At 43.4% G+C, this 21,041-nt stretch overlaps 1 protein-coding gene across 1 annotated transcript in view; it reads left to right on the top strand.

Annotated features, from left to right (window-relative positions):
- si:ch211-191a24.3 (tensin-3) overlaps positions 1-21,041 on the top strand; it is a 68,850-nt gene that overhangs the window by 18,016 nt on the left and 29,793 nt on the right. The window contains exons 12-15 of the mRNA XM_034179387.1: positions 6,953-7,879; positions 11,249-11,367; positions 14,237-14,339; positions 14,433-14,501. Coding sequence (XP_034035278.1) covers positions 6,953-7,879; positions 11,249-11,367; positions 14,237-14,339; positions 14,433-14,501 — 1,218 coding nt within the window. The remainder of the gene's footprint in view (positions 1-6,952; positions 7,880-11,248; positions 11,368-14,236; positions 14,340-14,432; positions 14,502-21,041) is intronic.

Below are 21,041 nucleotides of genomic sequence, written 5' to 3'. Positions count from 1 at the left end.
TGGATATCTTTATGGAATCAAGATTCTCTGATTGCAGCACTTAAACTGAACGAGGAGTCAGAGTGTTTGTGTTTGCAATTGTCCTGGATGGTCTTTCAATGATTCCTGGACTCATCCATCTGAAAAGTATCTCTTTATGGTGAAAGTGTTGACTTGCTGAGAGGTTAGTTATCTCACTAGTGACATTCATGTCCCCGGGGCTTCAGCTTTTGAGATCCAGGGATGCCTGAGAAGAACTTATGGATGGAGGTGATTGGTGATCAAATCAATTTTATTTATATAGCGCCAAATCACAACAAACAGTTGCCCCAAGGCGCTTTATATTGTAAGGCAAGGCCATACAATAATTACGGAAAAACCCCAACAGTCAAAACGACTCCCTGTGAGCAAGCACTTGGCAACAGTGGGAAGGAAAAACTCCCTTTTAACAGGAAGAAACCTCCAGCAGAACCAGGCTCAGGGAGGGGCAGTCTTCTGCTGGGACTGGTTGGGGCTGAGGGAGAGAACCAGGAAAAAGACATGCTGTGGAGGGGAGCAGAGATCAATCACTAATGATCAGTGATGCCGGGGGTTACTCTAATCTGACCACTTTTTTTAGTAACGAGTAATCTAACGCGTTAATCTTTCCAAATCAGTAATCAGATTAAAGTTACTTCTCCATGTCACTGTGCGTTACTATTATTTTTCATTGTGGGTCGATAGCAGCATTAAACTTGGTCCGTGGGCAGGAGGTCGGGGTTCGACTGAACTGCCCACTTTAAGTGAGCTGTGAGCTTTTCATCCTCGTTTTTTTGCAGCTGCTCGACTCTTCCTCACCTCTTAAAGCGCGGTGATCAGCACACCTGCACTGAGCTTTACAAAGACATTTTTATACTTTTTTCCCTCCTTTATTTAGAATTCTGAGCTGAGCCACTCTGTATCGTCTCGTTAAAAACAGCTGATCCTCCGCGACGCGTCAACAACTAACACTATTTTCCACTCAAATGCAGCTAAACTCTCTTTCTGAGGACCACATGATGTGAAAACGCAATAAAACTTTCTTACCTGTAAATCTGGTCATGTTTTCTGCATAAATAAATGTTATCCATTCTTTGTGCTCAAACGCCAAAGCAGGGGCGAATCCAGATGGAATGGGGGCATGGGGCAAGGATGTGCCCCCCTCACAACACCCCTAGATTAAAGGTCCAGTTTTGAAGCCGTTTTTTTTACTACAACTACTAATACTACTTAAAATAATAATAATTTTGACAAGTAAAATGTTTAGAGAGAATTTAAATGTTAGAAAAATGTTAGAATTTAATAGTTACATTTATAAACAATGTGGGTTTGAAATTGCAAGTTTTACTGTTACAGTGCTGTCAGCAGTTAAATATGAGGTCAAGAAAGAGGTCTTTATTTTACTTTTTATAAAACAAGTATTTATTTTCATTGAAGTCAAGAAAGGGTGACTATAAAGTGAGTTTTGGCAAAACAGGTATCATTGTCATGTTGACATGGGTTGTTGTCGGCAGCTGGGGAAAGTAACTAAAAAAGTAACTAGTAATCTAACTTAGTTACTTTTACAATTGAGTAATCAGTAAAGTAACTAAGTTACTTTTTCAAGGAGTAATCAGTAATCAGTAATTGGATTACTTTTTCAAAGTAACTGTGGCAACACTGCTAATGATTAAATGCAGAGTGGTGCATACAGAGCAAAAAGAGAAAGAAACACTCAGTGCATCATGGGAACCCCCCAGCAGTCTAAGTCTATAGCAGCATAACTAAGGGATGGTTCAGGGTCACCTGATCCAGCCCTAACTATAAGCTTTAGCAAAAAGGAAAGTTTTAAGCCTAATCTTAAAAGTAGAGAGGGTGTCTGTCTCCCTGATCTGAATTGGGAGCTGGTTCCACAGGAGAGGAGCCTGAAAGCTGAAGGCTCTGCCTCCCATTCTACTCTTACAAACCCTAGGAACTACAAGTAAGCCTGCAGTCTGAGAGCGAAGCGCTCTATTGGGGTGATATGGTACTACGAGGTCCCTAAGATAAGATGGGACCTGATTATTCAAAACCTTATAAGTAAGAAGAAGAATTTTAAATTCTATTCTAGAATTAACAGGAAGCCAATGAAGAGAGGCCAATATGGGTGAGATATGCTCTCTCCTTCTAGTCCCCGTCAGTACTCTAGCTGCAGCATTTTGAATTAACTGAAGGCTTTTCAGGGAACTTTTAGGACAACCTGATAATAATGAATTACAATAGTCCAGCCTAGAGGAAATAAATGCATGAATTAGTTTTTCAGCATCATTCTGAGACAAGACCTTTCTGATTTTAGAGATATTGCGCAAATGCAAAAAAGCAGTCCTACATATTTGTTTAATATGCGCATTGAATGACATATCCTGATCAAAAATGACTCCAAGATTTCTCACAGTATCACTAGAGGTCAGGGTAATGCCATCCAGAGTAAGGATCTGGTTAGACACCATGTTTCTAAGATTTGTGGGGCCAAGTACAATAACTTCAGTTTTATCTGAGTTTAAAAGCAGGACATTAGAGGTCATCCATGTCTTTATGTCTGTAAGACAATCCTGCAGTTTAGCTAATTGGTGTGTGTCCTCTGGCTTCATGGACAGATAAAGCTGGGTATCATCTGTGTAACAATGAAAATTTAAGCAATGCCGTCTAATAATACTGCCTAAGGGAAACATGTATAAAGTGAATAAAATTGGTCCTAGCACAGAACCTTGTGGAACTCCATAATTAACCTTAGTCTGTGAAGAAGATTCCCCATTTACATGAACAAATTGTAATCTATTAGATAAATATGATTCAAACCACTGCAGCGCAGTGCCTTTAATACCTATGGCATGCTCTAATCTCTGTAATAAAACAAGCACAGAGATGAGTCCACTGTCTGAGGCCATAAGAAGATAATTTGTAACCTTCACTAATGCTGTTTCTGTACTATGATGAATTCTAAAACCTGACTGAAACTCTTCAAATAGACCATTCCTCTGCAGATGATCAGTTAGCTGTTTTACAACTACCCTTTCAAGAATTTTTGAGAGAAAAGGAAGGTTGGAGATTGGCCTATAATTAGCTACGATAGCTGGGTCAAGTGATGGCTTTTTAAGTAATGGTTTAATTACTGCCACCTTAAAAGCCTGTGGTACATAGCCAACTAATAAAGATAGATTGATCATATTTAAGATCGAAGCATTAATTAATGGTAGGGCTTCCTTGAGCAGCCTGGTAGGAATGGGGTCTAATAGACATGTTGATGGTTTGGAGGAAGTAACTAATGAAAATAACTCAGACAGAACAATCGGAGAGAAAGAGTCTAACCAAATACCGGCATCACTGAAAGCAGCCAAAGATAACGATACGTCTTTGGGATGATTATGAGTAATTTTTTCTCTAATAGTTAAAATTTTATTAGCAAAGAAAGTCATGAAGTCATTACTAGTTAAAGTTAAAGGAATACTCAGCTCAATAGAGCTCTGACTCTTTGTCAGCCTGGCTACAGTGCTGAAAAGAAACCTGGGGTTGTTCTTATTTTCTTCAATTAGTGATGAGTAGTAAGATGTCCTAGCTTTACGGAGGGCTTTTTTATAGAGCAACAGACTCTTTTTCCAGGCTAAGTGAAGATCTTCTAAATTAGTGAGACGCCATTTCCTCTCCAACTTACGGGTTATCTGCTTTAAGCTGCGAGTTTGTGAGTTATACCACGGAGTCAGGCACTTCTGATATAAAGCTCTCTTTTTCAGAGGAGCTACAGCATCCAAAGTTGTCTTCAGTGAGGATGTAAAACTATTGACAAGATACTCTATCTCACTTACAGAGTTTAGGTAGCTACTCTGCACTGTGTTGGTATATGGCATTAGAGAACATAAAGAAGGAATCATATCCTTAAACCTAGTTACAGCGCTTTCTGAAAGACTTCTAGTGTAATGAAACTTATTCCCCACTGCTGGGTAGTCCATCAGAGTAAATGTAAATGTTATTAAGAAATGATCAGACAGAAGGGAGTTTTCAGGGAATACTGTTAAGTCTTCTATTTCCATACCATAAGTCAGAACAAGATCTAAGATATGATTAAAGTGGTGGGTGGACTCATTTACTTTTTGAGCAAAGCCAATAGAGTCTAATAATAGATTAAATGCAGTGTTGAGGCTGTCATTCTCAGCATCTGTGTGGATGTTAAAATCGCCCACTATAATTATCTTATCTGAGCTGAGCACTAAGTCAGACAAAAGGTCTGAAAATTCACAGAGAAACTCACAGTAACGACCAGGTGGACGATAGATAATAACAAATAAAACTGGTTTTTGGGACTTCCAATTTGGATGGACAAGACTAAGAGTCAAGCTTTCAAATGAATTAAAGCTCTGTCTGGGTTTTTGATTAATTAATAAGCTGGAATGGAAGATTGCTGCTAATCCTCCGCCTCGGCCCGTGCTACGAGCATTCTGGCAGTTAGTGTGACTCGGGGGTGTTGACTCATTTAAACTAACATATTCATCCTGCTGTAACCAGGTTTCTGTAAGGCAGAATAAATCAATATGTTGATCAATTATTATATCATTTACCAACAGGGACTTAGAAGAGAGAGACCTAATGTTTAATAGACCACATTTAACTGTTGTTGAAGGTGCTATATTATTTTTTCTTTTTGAATTTTTATGCTTAAATACATTTTTACTGGTTATTGGTGGTCTGGGAGCAGGCACCGTCTCTATGATGTCGAGTATTCTGTAGGAGAATGAACATTCAAGCTAAGGCAGCGATCAACCGAGACCAGTGTCTTTTTGCAGGATCTTTGGACACTGCTAGGACGATTTTGCGTCAGATGAAAGGTGACACAGTGACACTCAGATGACATTATGGTCACATAATGCGCTTCCCTGTTCATGACCCAGCACACCGGTGCCTCAACAATAATGACCTCAGTAACTGGAAAAGGCCTAGGACATGTTCTGTCATGGACATGCAGCACCAGCACATGCTTCCAGACCCAATTTGACCTGTAGAGTTAATGTTTTACTCTGACGAACCCGAGTGTGACCACCAGGCAGTAAAGCCGGTTACTTTCAGAATCAAGTAACCTGTCAGTTATGTGTTTAATTGGTTAATTTATAAATTGCTTGTAAATACTAAACTACCCGGTAAAATCCAAGATGATGTTTTAACATGAAAACCCCAAAACATTAGAGAAGTAAGTAAAATCTTCACATTTGAGAAGCCACTAGTTTATTTTCCATGTGGTTAATCACTTGCTTGTTAATTTAGCATTCTGTTTTAAACTGTGAGTCAGTGCTTGAGTCTGTGCTGTGGTCAGTTAAGGTTTAACAGACTGTTCGACGTGTAACCGGCTGTAACTAAGCTCAGGTAGACGGCTGCAGCAAACGTGTTGTTCGTGTGACAAAAGTTTCCGTGTTATCTGCCTGAAGTGCGTCCGTCTCCGTGATGTTTGTGGTCCAGCAGGTCGTGTGTTTGCATGTCTGTTTGCGATAATGACTCACACACAGGCAAACATGAAAAAGTCACAAAACCCACCAGGAGAGATCAGCTGATTGGCTGAGAGGAGACACCTGGACCCATATCTTCTTCTTCAGCTTCTTCCTGGACTCTCCACTGATCTCCTGTTATTTAACTTTTATATTTTACACAGTACTTTGATTGTGTTCCACAGATAATCTTCAGCATGTCACTTTTGCATCCATTTCACCCACAGCAAAGCATTTTCTTTGCATCAGAAGTAACACTGGTCTGGGTGGCCAGCAGGACCCTGTGATTAGCAAAAAGACTTCAAAAATCAGATGTAAACAAAAGACAAACTTCACATGTACCTGATTGCAGAAAACCAGACATGTCCCATCACGCTGTTCTGAATACAAGACAGCACCGATTATAAGATGACAACCATTTTTCAAGACTTATAGAAAAGATTTTCAGAAGACCAAATCTTCTTTTAGTTTATATTTTTAAATCAAGAAAATGCTTTTCTTTGAAAAATAAAAACACATTTTACATGTAACTTGTCATTTTTCAACCATGTACCACGTGTTCCTGCAGCTCACCTGCTCTAGATGTTTTCATGTGTATCTTGAGCCACCGAAATTGATTAGTAACATCTGGTGTTTCCCAGCTCTTGATTGGCTGAGCACATATAGCTGTTAATGACCAGTGGGTGTAGCAGGGAGAGCTGAAAAACATGCAGGTGATCTCCAGGAGTAGAGTTGGTCGCCCCTGTTCTAGCATTACACGCGGTCATATAGTAGTTCTTGGCTGCTTGAGAGTTGTTTGATGACTCTTGCATTTATAAGATTAAAGTTTGCATCATAATTTTTCTTTAGGTGTGCAACCCCAAAATTTATTTAGCAATTTTTCCTGAGAATAAATAAATAAAAATAACCTCTTGTGTTGCAACAGAGCATTTATTAACACCAACCAGCTGACTGTGCATACAGTGATTCCCCATCCTGTCCCCCCATTATACTTACAAGCCAAATACTCTGTCCAACTACTCTGATATGAAGTTAGAGGGGCAGATCACTTCAGTCCTGTGGGGCACACTCATTTCTAGTTGTGGATGTACTGAAGTGAAACTTTGAAGATATGATGACACCTTTGTTCAGATGCATTTCCATGAATAGCAACCCCCACAGTCTTATATTTAGAACAATATGGTAATGTATCAAAGGATAACTGCAAATTATGTTAAAAGATGCCCAAAGCAGGAGGTTCACTGGTCCTCGCCTCCACCTATCATAACTCACTCACTCACTCACTCACTCACTCACTCACTCACTCACTCACTCACTCACTCACTCACTCACTCACTCACTCACTCACTCACTCACTCACTCACTCACTCACTCCATTATGCTCGCTCTTGCCTTGCTAATTGCAGAGAAAATTGGATGGATGGTTAATGTTTTCTCACAATGATTTTGTCCTTGATTCCTCACAGCCCCAGATCATCTCCAAAATCCTGGGAATGATGCTCTGTATTCCAAAGTGAGGAAGGAGTGTAGTGGAGAAAGAGCATTATTCCATCTGTCCACTCAAGTCCCATCTGCCAACAGTGATTCAGGCCTGTTGGTCACCTCACAAGGGTGTGCTGGTGGGTCAGTCACAATCAAACCGAGGAGAGAAGTCAAACAGGACAACTGTCCACAGGCCAGAAAGCTCGTCTGTGGGCTGGCCCCTGAGCCAGCTCAGCCTCCACTGGAGGGCATGACTGAGCTTCCTGTTTCCAGAAGAGGGGAGGTGGAGGCGACCAGAGATGAGCCTGTCTTTGGGTGCATCAATGGAAAAGCTTTTTCCACCGAGAGGGAAACTGACATATTGGATGATGAGGAAATAGATGATCTTAATGTAGCAGCTTCTGCTTTACAGATGTCAAATTCAAGAAGATTGTGGTCCCTCTCCTCTGAGAACCCACCTGAAGGGCGAGAAACAACTCTAAAGGAGTACTCCACTCACTCGTGGGTTCGGCAGCAGCAGATGGCAGATGTCCTCACGCACAGCTACCCGACAGCAGACAGAGAAGAGCATTCAAACCCCATGAAGCCGCCACCTTTGGTTGCTCCTGACACACCACCAAGGGGACTCAGTAGCAAGGAGGCGGTGCAGAAAGTGCTGATAAATAAAGACGGCGTACACAGCGTCCGACAAAACAGAGACATGACTCAGGACACACACGGCGCGCCTTGCCAAGATGAGGAGTTGGCGTCGTTAGCCACTGACATCGATGAATCGATTGAACAGCTGAACCAGTTGATTCTGGATTTGGACCCCGCCTTCATTCCTGTTCCCACCTGCTGGTCCCCCGCATCCCACTTAGTATCACTCAACGCCAACGGCCTTAACCATAAAGGAAAGGTCCAGCTGTCAGGTAAGACCTTCCAAAATATCACATGAGAATGTGACTTTCAACTTGTCCAACTCCACAGACGAGCTTTTCTTTGACAGCTCAGTAAAACTCGACTCTGACGTTGTAGACAGATTCCATGGTGCAGCAAAACTGGACACACAAATGTTTCCACAAAATAGTCTGCATTCCTGACCACATCAGGAGTTTGCCGTGCAAATTTAGTTCATGTCTGTTACACGTGTGGAGGATTCCAAGCTCCCGTGACAGCGGTGGAAGATGGACGTCTTTGCTCAGTGAAAGACGGTTGGAGTCTTTAGGCTCCTGGTGGTTCCTGTCTTACTGGGACCTGGATGTAAGGTGATGACTGGCTGTATATGGTACTAGGTCTCTTTAGGTCATCCCAGGGTGGTAGCTGTAATCAGATAGGGATCAATAAAGGGTTTCACAAGTGTCAATTTTTAAAAAAAAATCTTCCAATCATATTGAAACACATACCACAGTACTTGTCCACTCATAAAGATTCCAAAAAGATATAGTTTGGTGTATGTATGACTGAATGTTATAGAGTTACAGGGTAAAAACATCAAAACATGGCAACAAAAGTCAATTTCTGTAGATTTCCCACCACACATCTTTCACTTTGATCTCAGCAGGAAACAATGTTTTTTTTTGTTGCAAAAGCTTGAACTCTTCAACAGGTGTGTGTTATGAGCATTAGTCTCTCCTACATTGTGAGCAAAGTAACCACCCTAATCTCAGCAGGACAAAGTCCAATAAATTTGCATTTCACTGATGTGCACGTTGCATTCCTCCATGTAAGACTCACAATGCACCAGTTATTACACAATATGCAATAATGATAACGTGAACCCAGTGCAGCTGTCGCCAAAAACCCAACGAACCCACAACCTGCTGTTTACTCAGTAGATGCTGTTGATTCTACTTTTCATGGGTTCTTATCTAAAAAAGAAAAAAAAAAAGGCTGCTCTATGGAATAACTATATAAATAAATCCCAGGTCTAGTTTTTGCTGTCTGTCATTTTTAAGGCTTTTCATTGCCATTTCTGTTTTTATTTAGATATTTCGGATGTGTTGTCTGAGCTCGAGGTCGACTTACTGTAATTCACTGCTTTCGTATTTATTTAGTGCACATTCGTATCTGAGAGTCGATCTGTTTTTAATGTGTGCTTTCCAAGGTGACGTTTTCGGGCAAGAATTTCTTAGCGATGGGGAATGTGTTTGAAGTCTGATACCTGATTCTCAGAGAGTTCATCATTTTTTTGGCATCATGTAACAAAGACACTGTTAAACCTCAGTGGTCCCTCTGGGGTTCTTCATCTGATTTACAGACAGTAAAATATTTACACAAAATGTGAATTTGTGAGTGAAGTTTGGTGCGGTTTTTTTGGTCGTGGGGGGGCACCTTGCAAGACATCTAAAATGTTATCAGCTGGAATGGGCCAATGTGGACTGGTGGGTTCAGTGTCACTACTAGAAGTCACAAAAAGCAAAGAGTAACTTTGACAGAGTGCTACATCATTCTCGTTTCAGGTAATATTCCAACCCTACACATCTCACTCAGTAGATCAATGCCAGGTCACATTAACTGGAATCCCCTTAGTCAAGCTAGTAAAACTACAAAAACTACAAAGTACCAAGACACTTCATCTACATCCTCTGAGTCAACTCAGCTGTAAATGGATACCAGCACCGGCTAGGGAAGTAATGCGCATCAGACTGGAGTCCCATCCAGGGGAACAAAACACTCTCATCCTCTTCACACTATAGAATCTGGAGCTAAGGACCAGAACCAACAGGTCTCAGGACCTATAGGATTTATGAGACATGATTGAGAAGTTTTGAACCTGACCCAGAAAAAGTAGGGCTTGGTTCTCCATCTTCTGGATTCTGAGAAACCAACATTTCTCAAGCCAGTGAGTTAAGACTTCACACATTCTCAAGAATTATTGGTTTCTCAGAATGCAAAAGATAGAGAACCAAGTCCTACCTTTTCTGAAATACATGCCACTGCACAAAGAAACAACAACAAAAAAACTCCTGCAACCTTCAGAAAGCTTGAATCTACAGCAAAGGAATTGCAACAGATATGACCAGCAGATGATTGCAAGAAGATTCTAGAACAGAAGTCACCAATCCTGCTCTAGGATGTTCTCCATGTGTACCAGCTGCAACCACAGCTCACAGCCACGTGTGGTGTGTCTGAGCTGATGATGGACTGAGCAGACCTGACGTGGTTAACTAGCAGTGGGTGGAGCAGGAAAAGTAGGACAACGGGGCTGGTGACTCCTCTTCTAGCAAGATCAAGAGCGGAGACTGAACAGTTTCCACATGTGCTGCCTTCACCGAATCATTAGCATCAAGTGGAGCTACAATGGTCATCGCCCAGGTCCTTGCTCGCACTGGCCTTCCTACCATGTACATGGTGCTCAGATAGCACACACAGGCTGTGCTGGCCCGGCCATGTTCCTTGGAGGGAAGACGGTTGCATTCCAAAGGACATCTTGGAAGGCATCTGGCAATAGATCCGTTGGCCAGCCTCCAGTTGACATGACAGCTCTGGGCATCAACACAGAGAGCTGGGAGGATGTGGCAGCTGACTGCAACATGCTCCAAAGACAACTCAGGGCAGGAGCTCCAGACCTTTATGGAAGAAAAGAGAAGCAGGGTGAAGGTGCACCCTCATGGAGACAACCCCATGACCAGCCATACTGTACTTCCAGTCAACGTGGCAGAGACGGTCACTCCTAGAAGCGTTAACGGGACACAACACTACTCAGGTACATCGCCCATAGTTGTCACCTACTGACGGAGGTCTAGGAAGGACTCCTTTCTGTAGTTGGCTCCAAGAAATACTTAGAGACTGTTGCCAAACATTCTGCAACCAAATATTAGTGAAGGTGCCAATAAGTGCATCCGGGATATAGTTTGCATTAGTAGTTTTTATTCCATTTTATTGCTTTTGTCATCTTATTAAATATCCAGATTGTGCAGAACGAGTTCTTATTTCTGAAGCTATACTGAATTATGCTCTTGAAAATAAGAGTTTCCGGTAATTTCTGACCAGAAGTGAAACTGCTGAGCTGACGTTTGCTTTGATACAACTCATACAGACGGTTAAAGAAATTGTGGAAAGCAAACGTTCTGAAATACACGAGAGGAGGACTGATTATTCCAACAGATGTTTCCCAACATGACACAGTGATGACGGGAAAGTCTGGTTTAGTGGCACAAGCTGACAGAAGACTGTCACGAACAAGCACGTCGCTGTCGTCACCTTTTATTATGAAGGCGCCACAAGGCTCACGCGCAGCAGATGCCGGCGATCCCTATTTTACTCTTGGTGCTGAAAATCCTTATCTCTGTGAACAGGTTGGGAGCTCAGAGATGTGACAGACGGTTCTGGACTCTACAGTCCAGGATGGAGAGGAGGTGGAGCTCAGACCTTCAGGAGCGCCACAGTTAGTGGCTCAAACCTCCTGCTGTCTCAGGTAAAGATCACCTCCCCGTCACCTGGCGTAGCGACTTTAAACATCCCGTCAGGGTTGAGGTACCGCCTCCGGAAGGCTCGCCTCAAATGGTTGTCAAGCTGTTTAAACATTGTTGACTCATTAAGTCCAGGTGGTTTCCAAATGTTTCCGGTTTGCGGCGTGTTTTCACAGTCAATCATCTGCACTTTGTCCATTTTTAACATGTCTCAGATGCTGAGAATGATACTGTCGCTCAACCTAAAGCATGTTTTCGGGTTTGCGCTTTAAATGCATTTGTCACGACTCGGCGCCACATCGAGGAACAGCATCTAAACAAAACCACCCAAAATAACCAATTTGGTCATTTCAGTCTCTGGCACAAAATGCATATGTGACCTTTGACCTTGATCATCACCTTGATCTTTAACATGAGCTCAGTTCCTATTTCTTGGCCATAACAAGTCACCAATAGCAGCCCCCCCCCAAAAAAAAACAACAAAAAAAAACCCCTGAACAAGCAATCCAACCATGGAGCAACATACTACATTTTCCTCATCCTTGTGATCCAGTTTTCATTTCTTGTCAGGAAATTTCAAAATAAAATTTTTAACACTGCAAACTAGGGTGTTTTAAGCCTTGTCAGAAGTACACACTGTAATAAATGACCTATTACATGTGTGTGAAGAAGCAACAAGAGCAAGGTATTGTTTTATGTGGCGTGTGTGTGTGCGTGTGTGTGTGTGTGTCCGGTGGCACTGACACCCATCATCATGAAGTGCTTCGAACGGCTAGTCATGTCACAAATTAAATCCATACTGCCCCCCACCCTAGACCCCTCCCATTTTGCATACAGAGCCAAGCGTTCTACAGAGGATGCAATCTGCTCAGCCCTGCACCCAGCCCTCACCCATCTGGACAAGAAGGACTCATATGTGAGAATGCTGTTCATAGACTTCAGTTCAGCGTTCAACACCATAATACCCTCAACAGCTCATCTGCAATCTGGACAAGCTGGGGCTCAGCACATCCCTTTGCAAATGGCTGTTGGACTTCCTCACCCAGAGGCCACAAGCAGTCTGTGTTGGCAACAACACCTTGAGCAGCATTGTATTGAACACAGGGGCTCCCCAAGGCTGTGTGCTCAGTCCACTGCTTTTCACATTTCTGACACATGACTGCACAACAACCCACAGCACAAACCACATAGTGAAGTTTGCGATGACACAACTCTGGTGGGGCTCATCACCAAGGGCGATGAAACTCACTACAGTGAAGAGGTCAACCTTCTGACCACGTGGTGCAGAAACAACAACCTCCTGCTGAATGACAGCAAGACCAAGGACATTGTTGTTGACTTCTGGAAAGGTCACACCTAACACCTGCCACTGACCATCGAGGGTGCTGCTGTGGAGAGAGTGAGCAGCGCCAAATTCCTGGGGGTGCATATCAGTGATGACCTGTCCTGGACCACTGGCAAAGAAGGCTCAGCGGCGCCTCATGAGCCATCACCACCCGTCATGAGCACTTTCTACCGTGGCACCATTGAGAGCATCCTCTCCAGCTGCATCACTGTGTGGGGCGGAAGCTGCACTGACTAAACAGGAAGCCCTGCAGCACATAGTGAATGAAGCTCGAAGGATCATTGGTGCCTCACTCCCCTCTCTGCAAGACATACGAGTATGCACGTCCCGCACCACCAGACTTACAAAGAGCTTCATCCACCAGGCTGTGAGATTATTGAACTCCCTCACCCAGGCTTTCAAGAAGCTTATATATATATCCCCTTAACGCCTGAATTTATATAGCTGTATATAAAAAAAGTTTTGTGTGTGTTTTGGCCTTTAAGTAGATGGTAAATAATGTTGAGATTATTAATTTCACTTTTGCACAAAAAATAAATAGTAATTTTGGTATTTTGGTAATAATTTATGTTATAATGTTATAATAATAATAATGGTATGTTGCAAATATGCGACAACAGGCATACTGGTCAATTTGGTATGTTGCATATTTGAGTCAAATATTGTAGCATATATGCGACAGTAGGCAATGCATTAAGGGGATATATATATATAAAATCTGTTGCCCATGACCAGTGTCCTGCACTGTTCCACTTTATCACCACTTGCACAGTGTCTTAACAAAAATGTGCTGCTGCTACAAATACTGAATGATTTGCACTACTGAACTTTCCACTTTTACTATTACCTCAGACACTACACTGTAAATACTTGTGCACCTTTCCTGTCATCACAGAGGGAAGGTGAGAAACGAAATTTTGATTCCTTGTATGTCCAGTACATTGAGAAGAATTGACAATAAAGCTGACTTTGACTTGACTTTTGACTTTGAGAAGATCACTCAAAAACAGCTGGACTGATTTCCTCCAAACTTGATGGGAATATTCTTTGAATGGCTATCAAGAGGTGATTCGATTTTGGAGTAGTTTGATCACAAATCAAGATCAAGGAAAATCTGGTCTGAAAAACACATTTTTTTCAATTTATGTCTCAAAAGTCAGGAAGCCTAGATGTCTGATATAAGTCACACTCAGTCAAAAGCACCATGACAGACATGCGTCTATTTATGTGGCGTTGTGTCGAGCGAGAACCAGCCCTCTGATGCCTCATTAAAACGATGTGCTGTTGAACCACAGCTTCATTCTAAACGTGTGTTCCAGAGAACGTCTTTCTTTTCGCCAGCCTCCCTTGTTTGGACCCAGTGGACGCGCGTCTCTTGCGCCCGTGGCCGTGCAGCATGAATGGCTTCACTGTTGACACCAAAACACCGGCTGCAGTCACAGTCTGATCACAAGACTGATGTCTGCTTGTGTGTCTGTGTGAGTCACTCGCAAACCTGCAATATCTCTCTCTCTCTTTTTTTTCCCAAGCTCGGGGAGCTCTACAAATCTAACAGCACAGACGTCCAGGGGACAGCCATGGACATAGTCCCGCCTACTCCGGCGTTCCCAGTTTCACCTCCAACACCCTACGGTGCGCAATAGGCTCAGAAACTACATCCGTGTGTGTGTGTGTGTGTGTGCACGTGTGTGATGAAATCTTATCAGGCCCTCCTTCTTGTTCCAGTAAAAACCTTCTCCGAGGCGTCCCAGTCCAGGTCCAGTGGACAGTGGCAGGCACCTGACTGGACACAAGGTACGTTTTTTTTTTGTTTTTTTTTTTTCAGGAGCACGTGAGCGTGCACGTGTGTCCATGAGTGGCAAGAGCAGTGAAGCTTTAACTCAAACACTTGAGCGTCTCGATTTGTGCCGGTCAGGGTTCAAGAGGGGGGCTGGAATGTCCCTCCTGGCACCAGCAACACACACACACACACGCACATACACACACACACACCTGGTTTCTGGCATGTTGCTGTTGCCATGGTTACAGGTGATAAAAGTCAGCTCTGGAGGACTGATTAGTTTGTGTGAGTATAGATGATTCGCCTCCCGCCAGCACAGGCTTCAGGCTCCACGTTCCTCAACACATCACTTCACCATCCTGACGCCGCCCCGCCCGGCTCAGGCGGAAATTCCTTCAGGGGGCGGGGCTAAACCGCCTACCCAGATGGAAAGTGTCGTACTACAGTTTGGCGCATTCAGATGTCTTAATGTTGTAGTCGTCTTAGTGGGGGCGGTGGCCAAGTGGTTAGTGCGGTTGATTTCAGTGCAGAAGGTGCTGGGTTCAAACCCCACCCCTGCCACACCTCTCCATATAATGTGGAGTTGCGTCAGGAAGGCATCCGGTGTAAAACTCGTGCCAAATCAACATGTAGATCTGCCGTGGCGACCCCGAGTGAGTCGAAGGGTCTCAATTGACTTAATTTTTTTTTTGGTTGTTTTCTTGTGTTTGTCTGAATAACATTCAACACACCCCCTCAACCCACCCTCTAGTTCCACCACTGGCCACGTGGGTTAAAACACAGCGATGTGGCGCCATATGACACGATGTGGGATTTCTAATAAAGTAAAAACTTTACCAGCAATATCACAGAAATAAAGGAATTTTCTAATAACTACAATTCAACACAAAGGAATTTTATTTTATTTTTTGAAAAGTTGAAAGAGACTAAACTTTAAGCTTTCAGAAATCGGAACAGGAAAATAAAATTTCTTACAAGTGATAGATTAGAGCGTTAATTCAAGTTGATCTGCACCAATCAAATGTGACAGTTTCTCACTCAGATTTGATTTCTTACACTTTTGAAAGTGAAATGCAGCACTGGTTCAAGTCATTTAGAGACTGAGAGACACCTGAGAAGAGCTCATGGAGTCATGAGATTTCTGAAGAATGAAGGTCCAAGTCTTTAGGGTGCTGGTGGTTCCTGTCTGACTGTGTAGTTGTGAGACTTTGACATTAAGGCAACAACTAGATGTCTTTAGTAGTACGTCTGTCCTCAGAGGATCCTTGGGTACCTCTGGGGACAACTTTGTCTCAAACTAATGATTATATTTAGACAGTTGAGGCAGCGTCACCTGCAACGCTGTGACCACGTGGTGTGTTTGTCTGGACATGATTCAGCTTGAAGGTGCCTCGTTGCCGTTGAGGACTCCAGTGACTGGAGAAACCCAAGTGGACGTCCATGTTTCACATGGTTGTAGGTACTTGTTTGAGAGGTGGGGATGATGTGGCTGGATGGTTGCCATCCAGGACCAAACATTATTCAGTAGTGTGGTGGATGTGTAACATGCTGAATCCTTGTTATGAAGATTTGTGGCTCATTTATACACTGAGGAACTGATAAAAAATGTCTCATGATGTTAAAAGAAATGTCCCAGATCTGGCCCAGTGCTTGTCCACACACAACTTGTGTCACATCTGGGCCAGATTATCTTTACTGTCTGAAGTATAAAATAAATAAATTGATTAATACTACTACTCAGTCAAATAAAAAAAAAATAAAAAAAATAAATAATGAAACAAACTGTATCTTTTCTGTTAATCCAGTTTTATGTGTGTTTTTCGTTGGCCCGTGTTCTGTCCCTCCATTTTTGATGAACATTTGAAGAGTTTGCATAATGCTGCTGCCAGTTGGTTGGACGATCGGGACCAAAAACATGAATAATCTCATGTTGGAAATGATTTCAAAACAACACTTAAAAAAAACTCAAAAAACAAAAAATCTTCTAATATATCATAAAATTCCAGGAATGAGTTAATAGATGTATTACTTCAGTTATTATTAATGATTTTGATAATTAATTAATTATTTTCCATCAGGAGATGAATCAGCTCATCCTTGCTTCTTTTATTAAAAACAACAATATGACTGTTTTTTTTAAATTTAATTTAATAATTATGGCCCGTCGGAGCTGCAGAAATGTAGAATCAGATTCACTCGCTGTGTCCTGTCAGTGCGATGCAGCTGATACTGGATGTCCACTGACAATAACACAGGAAGAGACGACTGCTGGCAGGATGTCCACTTGCATCCTGTTCTGGGAGGGGACAAAAGGAGAGGGGAGGGTCAATTGTTACTGGGACATCCGGTGGGACCGAAGCTTTAAACGCCTCAGAGCTGGAGAAAAGATTTACTTCAACGTCTTAAAAAATGTCATATTACTACAAGTAAAGTAATGAGTGACACTCCTAAGGGGTGGACAATGTCCTACACAGATGACGTCGACACCAGTCCATCACAGGTTACTTCCCTCCATCCAACACTGGCACCCATTGACTGCTGGGTGGACTGGGACACAGACAGGCATCCTGAAGCACACATCTTGGATCAAACTTGAATCCACATATTTGTGGTTCAGCTCCAATCCCACAGAGCCACCTACAGAGCACAGAGCCGTGGGTGGGTCTGCGGGACATAAGCATTCTGCTAGAAGATTGACTTTAGGCCTTGACCATGACTTCTAACTGATTTTGCCCAAAATCAAATCACTTTGTCTTTGACTGAACCCCAATCATTCCATCAAGTCTGGTTCAAGTCTGATCAAAACTCTTTGAGTTAGGGTGGCCACAAGGAACAAAAAAATTAAAAAAAATAAAAAAAATAAATAAAAAACTCAAAAAACATACGCTTATATTATTTATCCCAAGATGGCTTTTTTCCTCAGATTTTGAGCCATTTGTCAAATTTTATACAGTGATTTTGAATAAAACTGGCAGGGGAACATGTTGTGATCTGGTTCTGTTCCTGTGACCTGCAACGTACATGTGTGTGTGTGGGGGGGGGGCTCTCACAAAGCTACAGTAGTTCCAGAAAATCTGATCTCAAAACAAAATTCCAGGATTATTCCACCTTGGTAGGAGAGGGCACACTCCAAGTGCTCGTTTAGTTTGATTTTAAGCATTTCTCCATCTTTCAGCTTCCACATGTGACGTCTGCAGATATTCAGAAACTCCTTTGAGGGCAATAAATGTAATATTTGTTGTTCTGGACGTGAGACAGAGCAGCTTGTCTTTAAAGGGCAAAACTCTGTTTATTGTAAATATGTTTGTCAGAGCAGAGACGCCACACGACGGAAGAGAAGATACCACGTGTGTACAGACAAATATCTGATTATACTCCAGACAGATTCAAAAACACCAGACCCATTTTTATGATGGTGTGTACTTTGAGGCACAGACGAGTGTTTCCTGTTTCCCACGTTAAAGGCAGATGAAAGTCTGGGAAGCACTCTGCCCCACAGGCAGAACACTCAGAATCCACATTTTATTTGAGTTATTACCATCAGCACAAATTGACCTGAGGTCACCATAATGTCATCGCTCCGGGCGGGAGGATGAAGGGACGGTGGAATGTGAGGGCAGTGGGACATGGGGGTGGTGAGATGGTAGGACACTAAGCAAGGGGGCAGCAGTAAGCGAGAGTGGTGGGATGCAACAGCAGTGGGATGTTGGGGCAGCGGGATGTGAAAGTGATGGGATATTGGGGTGCTAGTATGTTGGGGCAGTGAGACATTGGGGTGCTGGGATGTTGGGGCAGTGAGACATTGGGGTGCTGGGATGTTGGGACAGTGAGTCAGTGGGGGTGCTTGGATGTTGGGGCAGTGAGTCGGTGGGGTGCTGAGATGTTGGGGCAGTGAGTCAGTGGGGGTGCTGGGATGTAGGGGCAGTGAGTCAGTGGGGGTGCTGGGATGTTGGGGCAGTGAGTCAGTGGGGGTGCTGGGATGTTGGGGCAGTGAGTCAATGGGGGTGCTGAGATGTTGGGGCAGTGAGTCAGTGGGGGTGCTGAGATGTTGGGGCAGTGAGTCAATGGGGGTGCTGAGATGTTGGGGCAGTGAGTCAGTGGGGTGCTGAGATGTTGGGGCAGTGAGTTAGTGGGGGTGCTCGGATGTTGGGGCAGTGAGTCAGTGGGGTGCTGAGATGTTGGGGCAGTGAGTCAGTGGGGTGCTGAGATGTTGGGGCAGTGAGTCAGTGGGGGTGCTGGGATGTTGGGACAGTGAGTCAGTGGGGGTGCTGGGATGTTGGGGCAGTGAGACATTGGGGTGCCCGGATGTTGGGGCAGTGTGTCAGTGGGGGTGCTGGGATGTAGGGGCAGTGAGACATTGGGGTGCTGGGATGTTGGGGCAGTTAGTCAGTGGGGTGCTGAGATGTTGGGGCAGTGAGTCAGTGGGGGTGCTGGGATGTTGGGGCAGTGAGACATTGGGGTGCTGGGATATTGGGGCAGTGAGTCAGTGGGGGTGCTGGGATGTTGGGGCAGTGAGACATTGGGGTGCTGGGATGTCGGGGCAGTAAGTCAGTGGGGGTGCTGGGATGTAGGGGCAGTGAGACATTGGGGTGCTGGGATGTCGGGGCAGTTAGTCAGTGAGGGTGCTGGGATATAGGGGCAGTGAGACATTGGGGTGCTGGGATGTAGGGGCAGTGAGACATTAGGGTGGTGCGATGTAGGGGCAGTGAGTCATTGGGGTGCTGGGATGTCGGGGCAGTAAGTCAGTGGGGGTGCTGGGATTTAGGGGCAGTGAGACATTGGGGTGCTGGGATGTTGGGGGCAGTGAGTCAGTGGGGGTGCTGGGATGTTGATGCAGTGGGAGTGTGGGTGATGGGATATTAGGGTGGAAAGATGTTGGTGCACTGGAATGTGCACTGGAATGTTGATGGACTATTGGGGCGCTGGGATGTGATGCTGGCGAGATGAGAGGGTGGTAGGATGTTGGGGCGGGGCAGAGAATCATTGGCATCCTGATATGTCAGACAATGTGTCTTGGAGCATAAGGAACAGGCAGAACTGTAAAACAGACCAATAAACACAGATATGGAGATGTGAGATCAAAAAGTATCGACTCACGGGCCTGTTTTTGTTGGTACACCAGTATTGATCAATCATTTGGTGGCAGCTTGCTGCATGAAGACGTACAGATCTGATGTTCTCTTGTTGTCTTGACTAAACATCAGAAGGAAAGGATGACGTCAGCTAAGTTGCACGAAAAATATTTCTGGAACTTGAAACATTGACTGAACTTTGCGCCAATTAAACAGGAACCATTTTTACTGCTGAACTGTAGTTCCTCTGCCATTTATTTATACTCCAGGTTCAGGAACTTATGGGAGTTTGCTGAGAAACCAGCAACAAGACAAACACAAGTTCTATGAAGTTCAGGCATCAACAAGCAACCAGAACAGAGCAAAAACAAACAAATCCAGGTTTAAATAAAACGTGTTTCAAATTCCAGACTTTATGCACAGCGAGCAGCCAATGTGCACAGAGCCGAAAGCCTGGTCCTGAGGTCTGCACCAATTGCGTAATAAGTAAAATTAAAATAAAAAGGACATTCTTCACTCAAAACAACAGAATTTTTTTCCGTTTTTTTTTTTTCTGTGCCACCACACCACTGTGGCTTAATCATCAAATTATAATCATCAAATTATGCAAATGATCATAATTCAGTATAATACTGCAGTGTCCAAAAAGACAAATGTGTCCGTCGTGTTTCCTCACATCCACACGCCACTCTGAAATGTTATGTAATAACGTTTCCTTTGTGCACTCGTGGCCAAATCCAAATAAACAAGCTCGCACATAAATCAGCGCTCGTCTCAGGAGGATTCAGCCAAAGGAACGCAGAGGTTACAAGGTTCAGCGGAGACAGATGGTCAGCTCGGACGACACGTGATGGTGTGAACCCCGGGGTCAAAGGGCAAGAGAAAGTGCAGGGGGGCGTAGCAGGAAGGCCATAATGAGCTCCGTCACATGACTGATGTCCACAAACATCATGAGAGGCTCTCTGGTAAAGAGCCGCCGCTGATCCAGAATAAGTTATAAAGAAGTTCAAAGTCTTCAAGAGATTAAAACAACACAAAATGAAGCAAAGGCACTACTCGACAACACTTTTGCAGTAATCTGTGACATTTACCTTTGAGGTACAGACAGACCTATGAGGTCATAAAGACACACACTGTCCAAAATGGAGACAGTGTATTAGCTACCTGTATTACATCACTAAAATCTATATTATATTATATTATAATCTAAATTCCTGCTCTTCCAAAAGTGTAAACTTAAAAAATACAAAATAAATTGATATAGTTTGCTGTTGGTTTTAAGGGTGAGAGTGCAAATGCTTCTCCTTCCAGCAATGTTTAATAATTAGCCGCTACTAGCTAGCTTAGTCCAGTCAGTACATGCAATTATTAAGGTTTTCTTTAAAACAAGTATGTTTAAAATGTATTTTATAAAAAAAATTAATAAAACCTTATGTTTACTTCCTAAGTATACTTTTAAGTGTGCTATTTTAATACATCTTG

The sequence above is a fragment of the Thalassophryne amazonica genome, chromosome 10, assembly GCF_902500255.1.
Source record: "Thalassophryne amazonica chromosome 10, fThaAma1.1, whole genome shotgun sequence".
Taxonomy (NCBI): domain Eukaryota; kingdom Metazoa; phylum Chordata; class Actinopteri; order Batrachoidiformes; family Batrachoididae; genus Thalassophryne; species Thalassophryne amazonica.
Note: the sequence above shows the minus strand (reverse complement) of the source record. Positions and strands in the feature narration are given on the sequence as shown.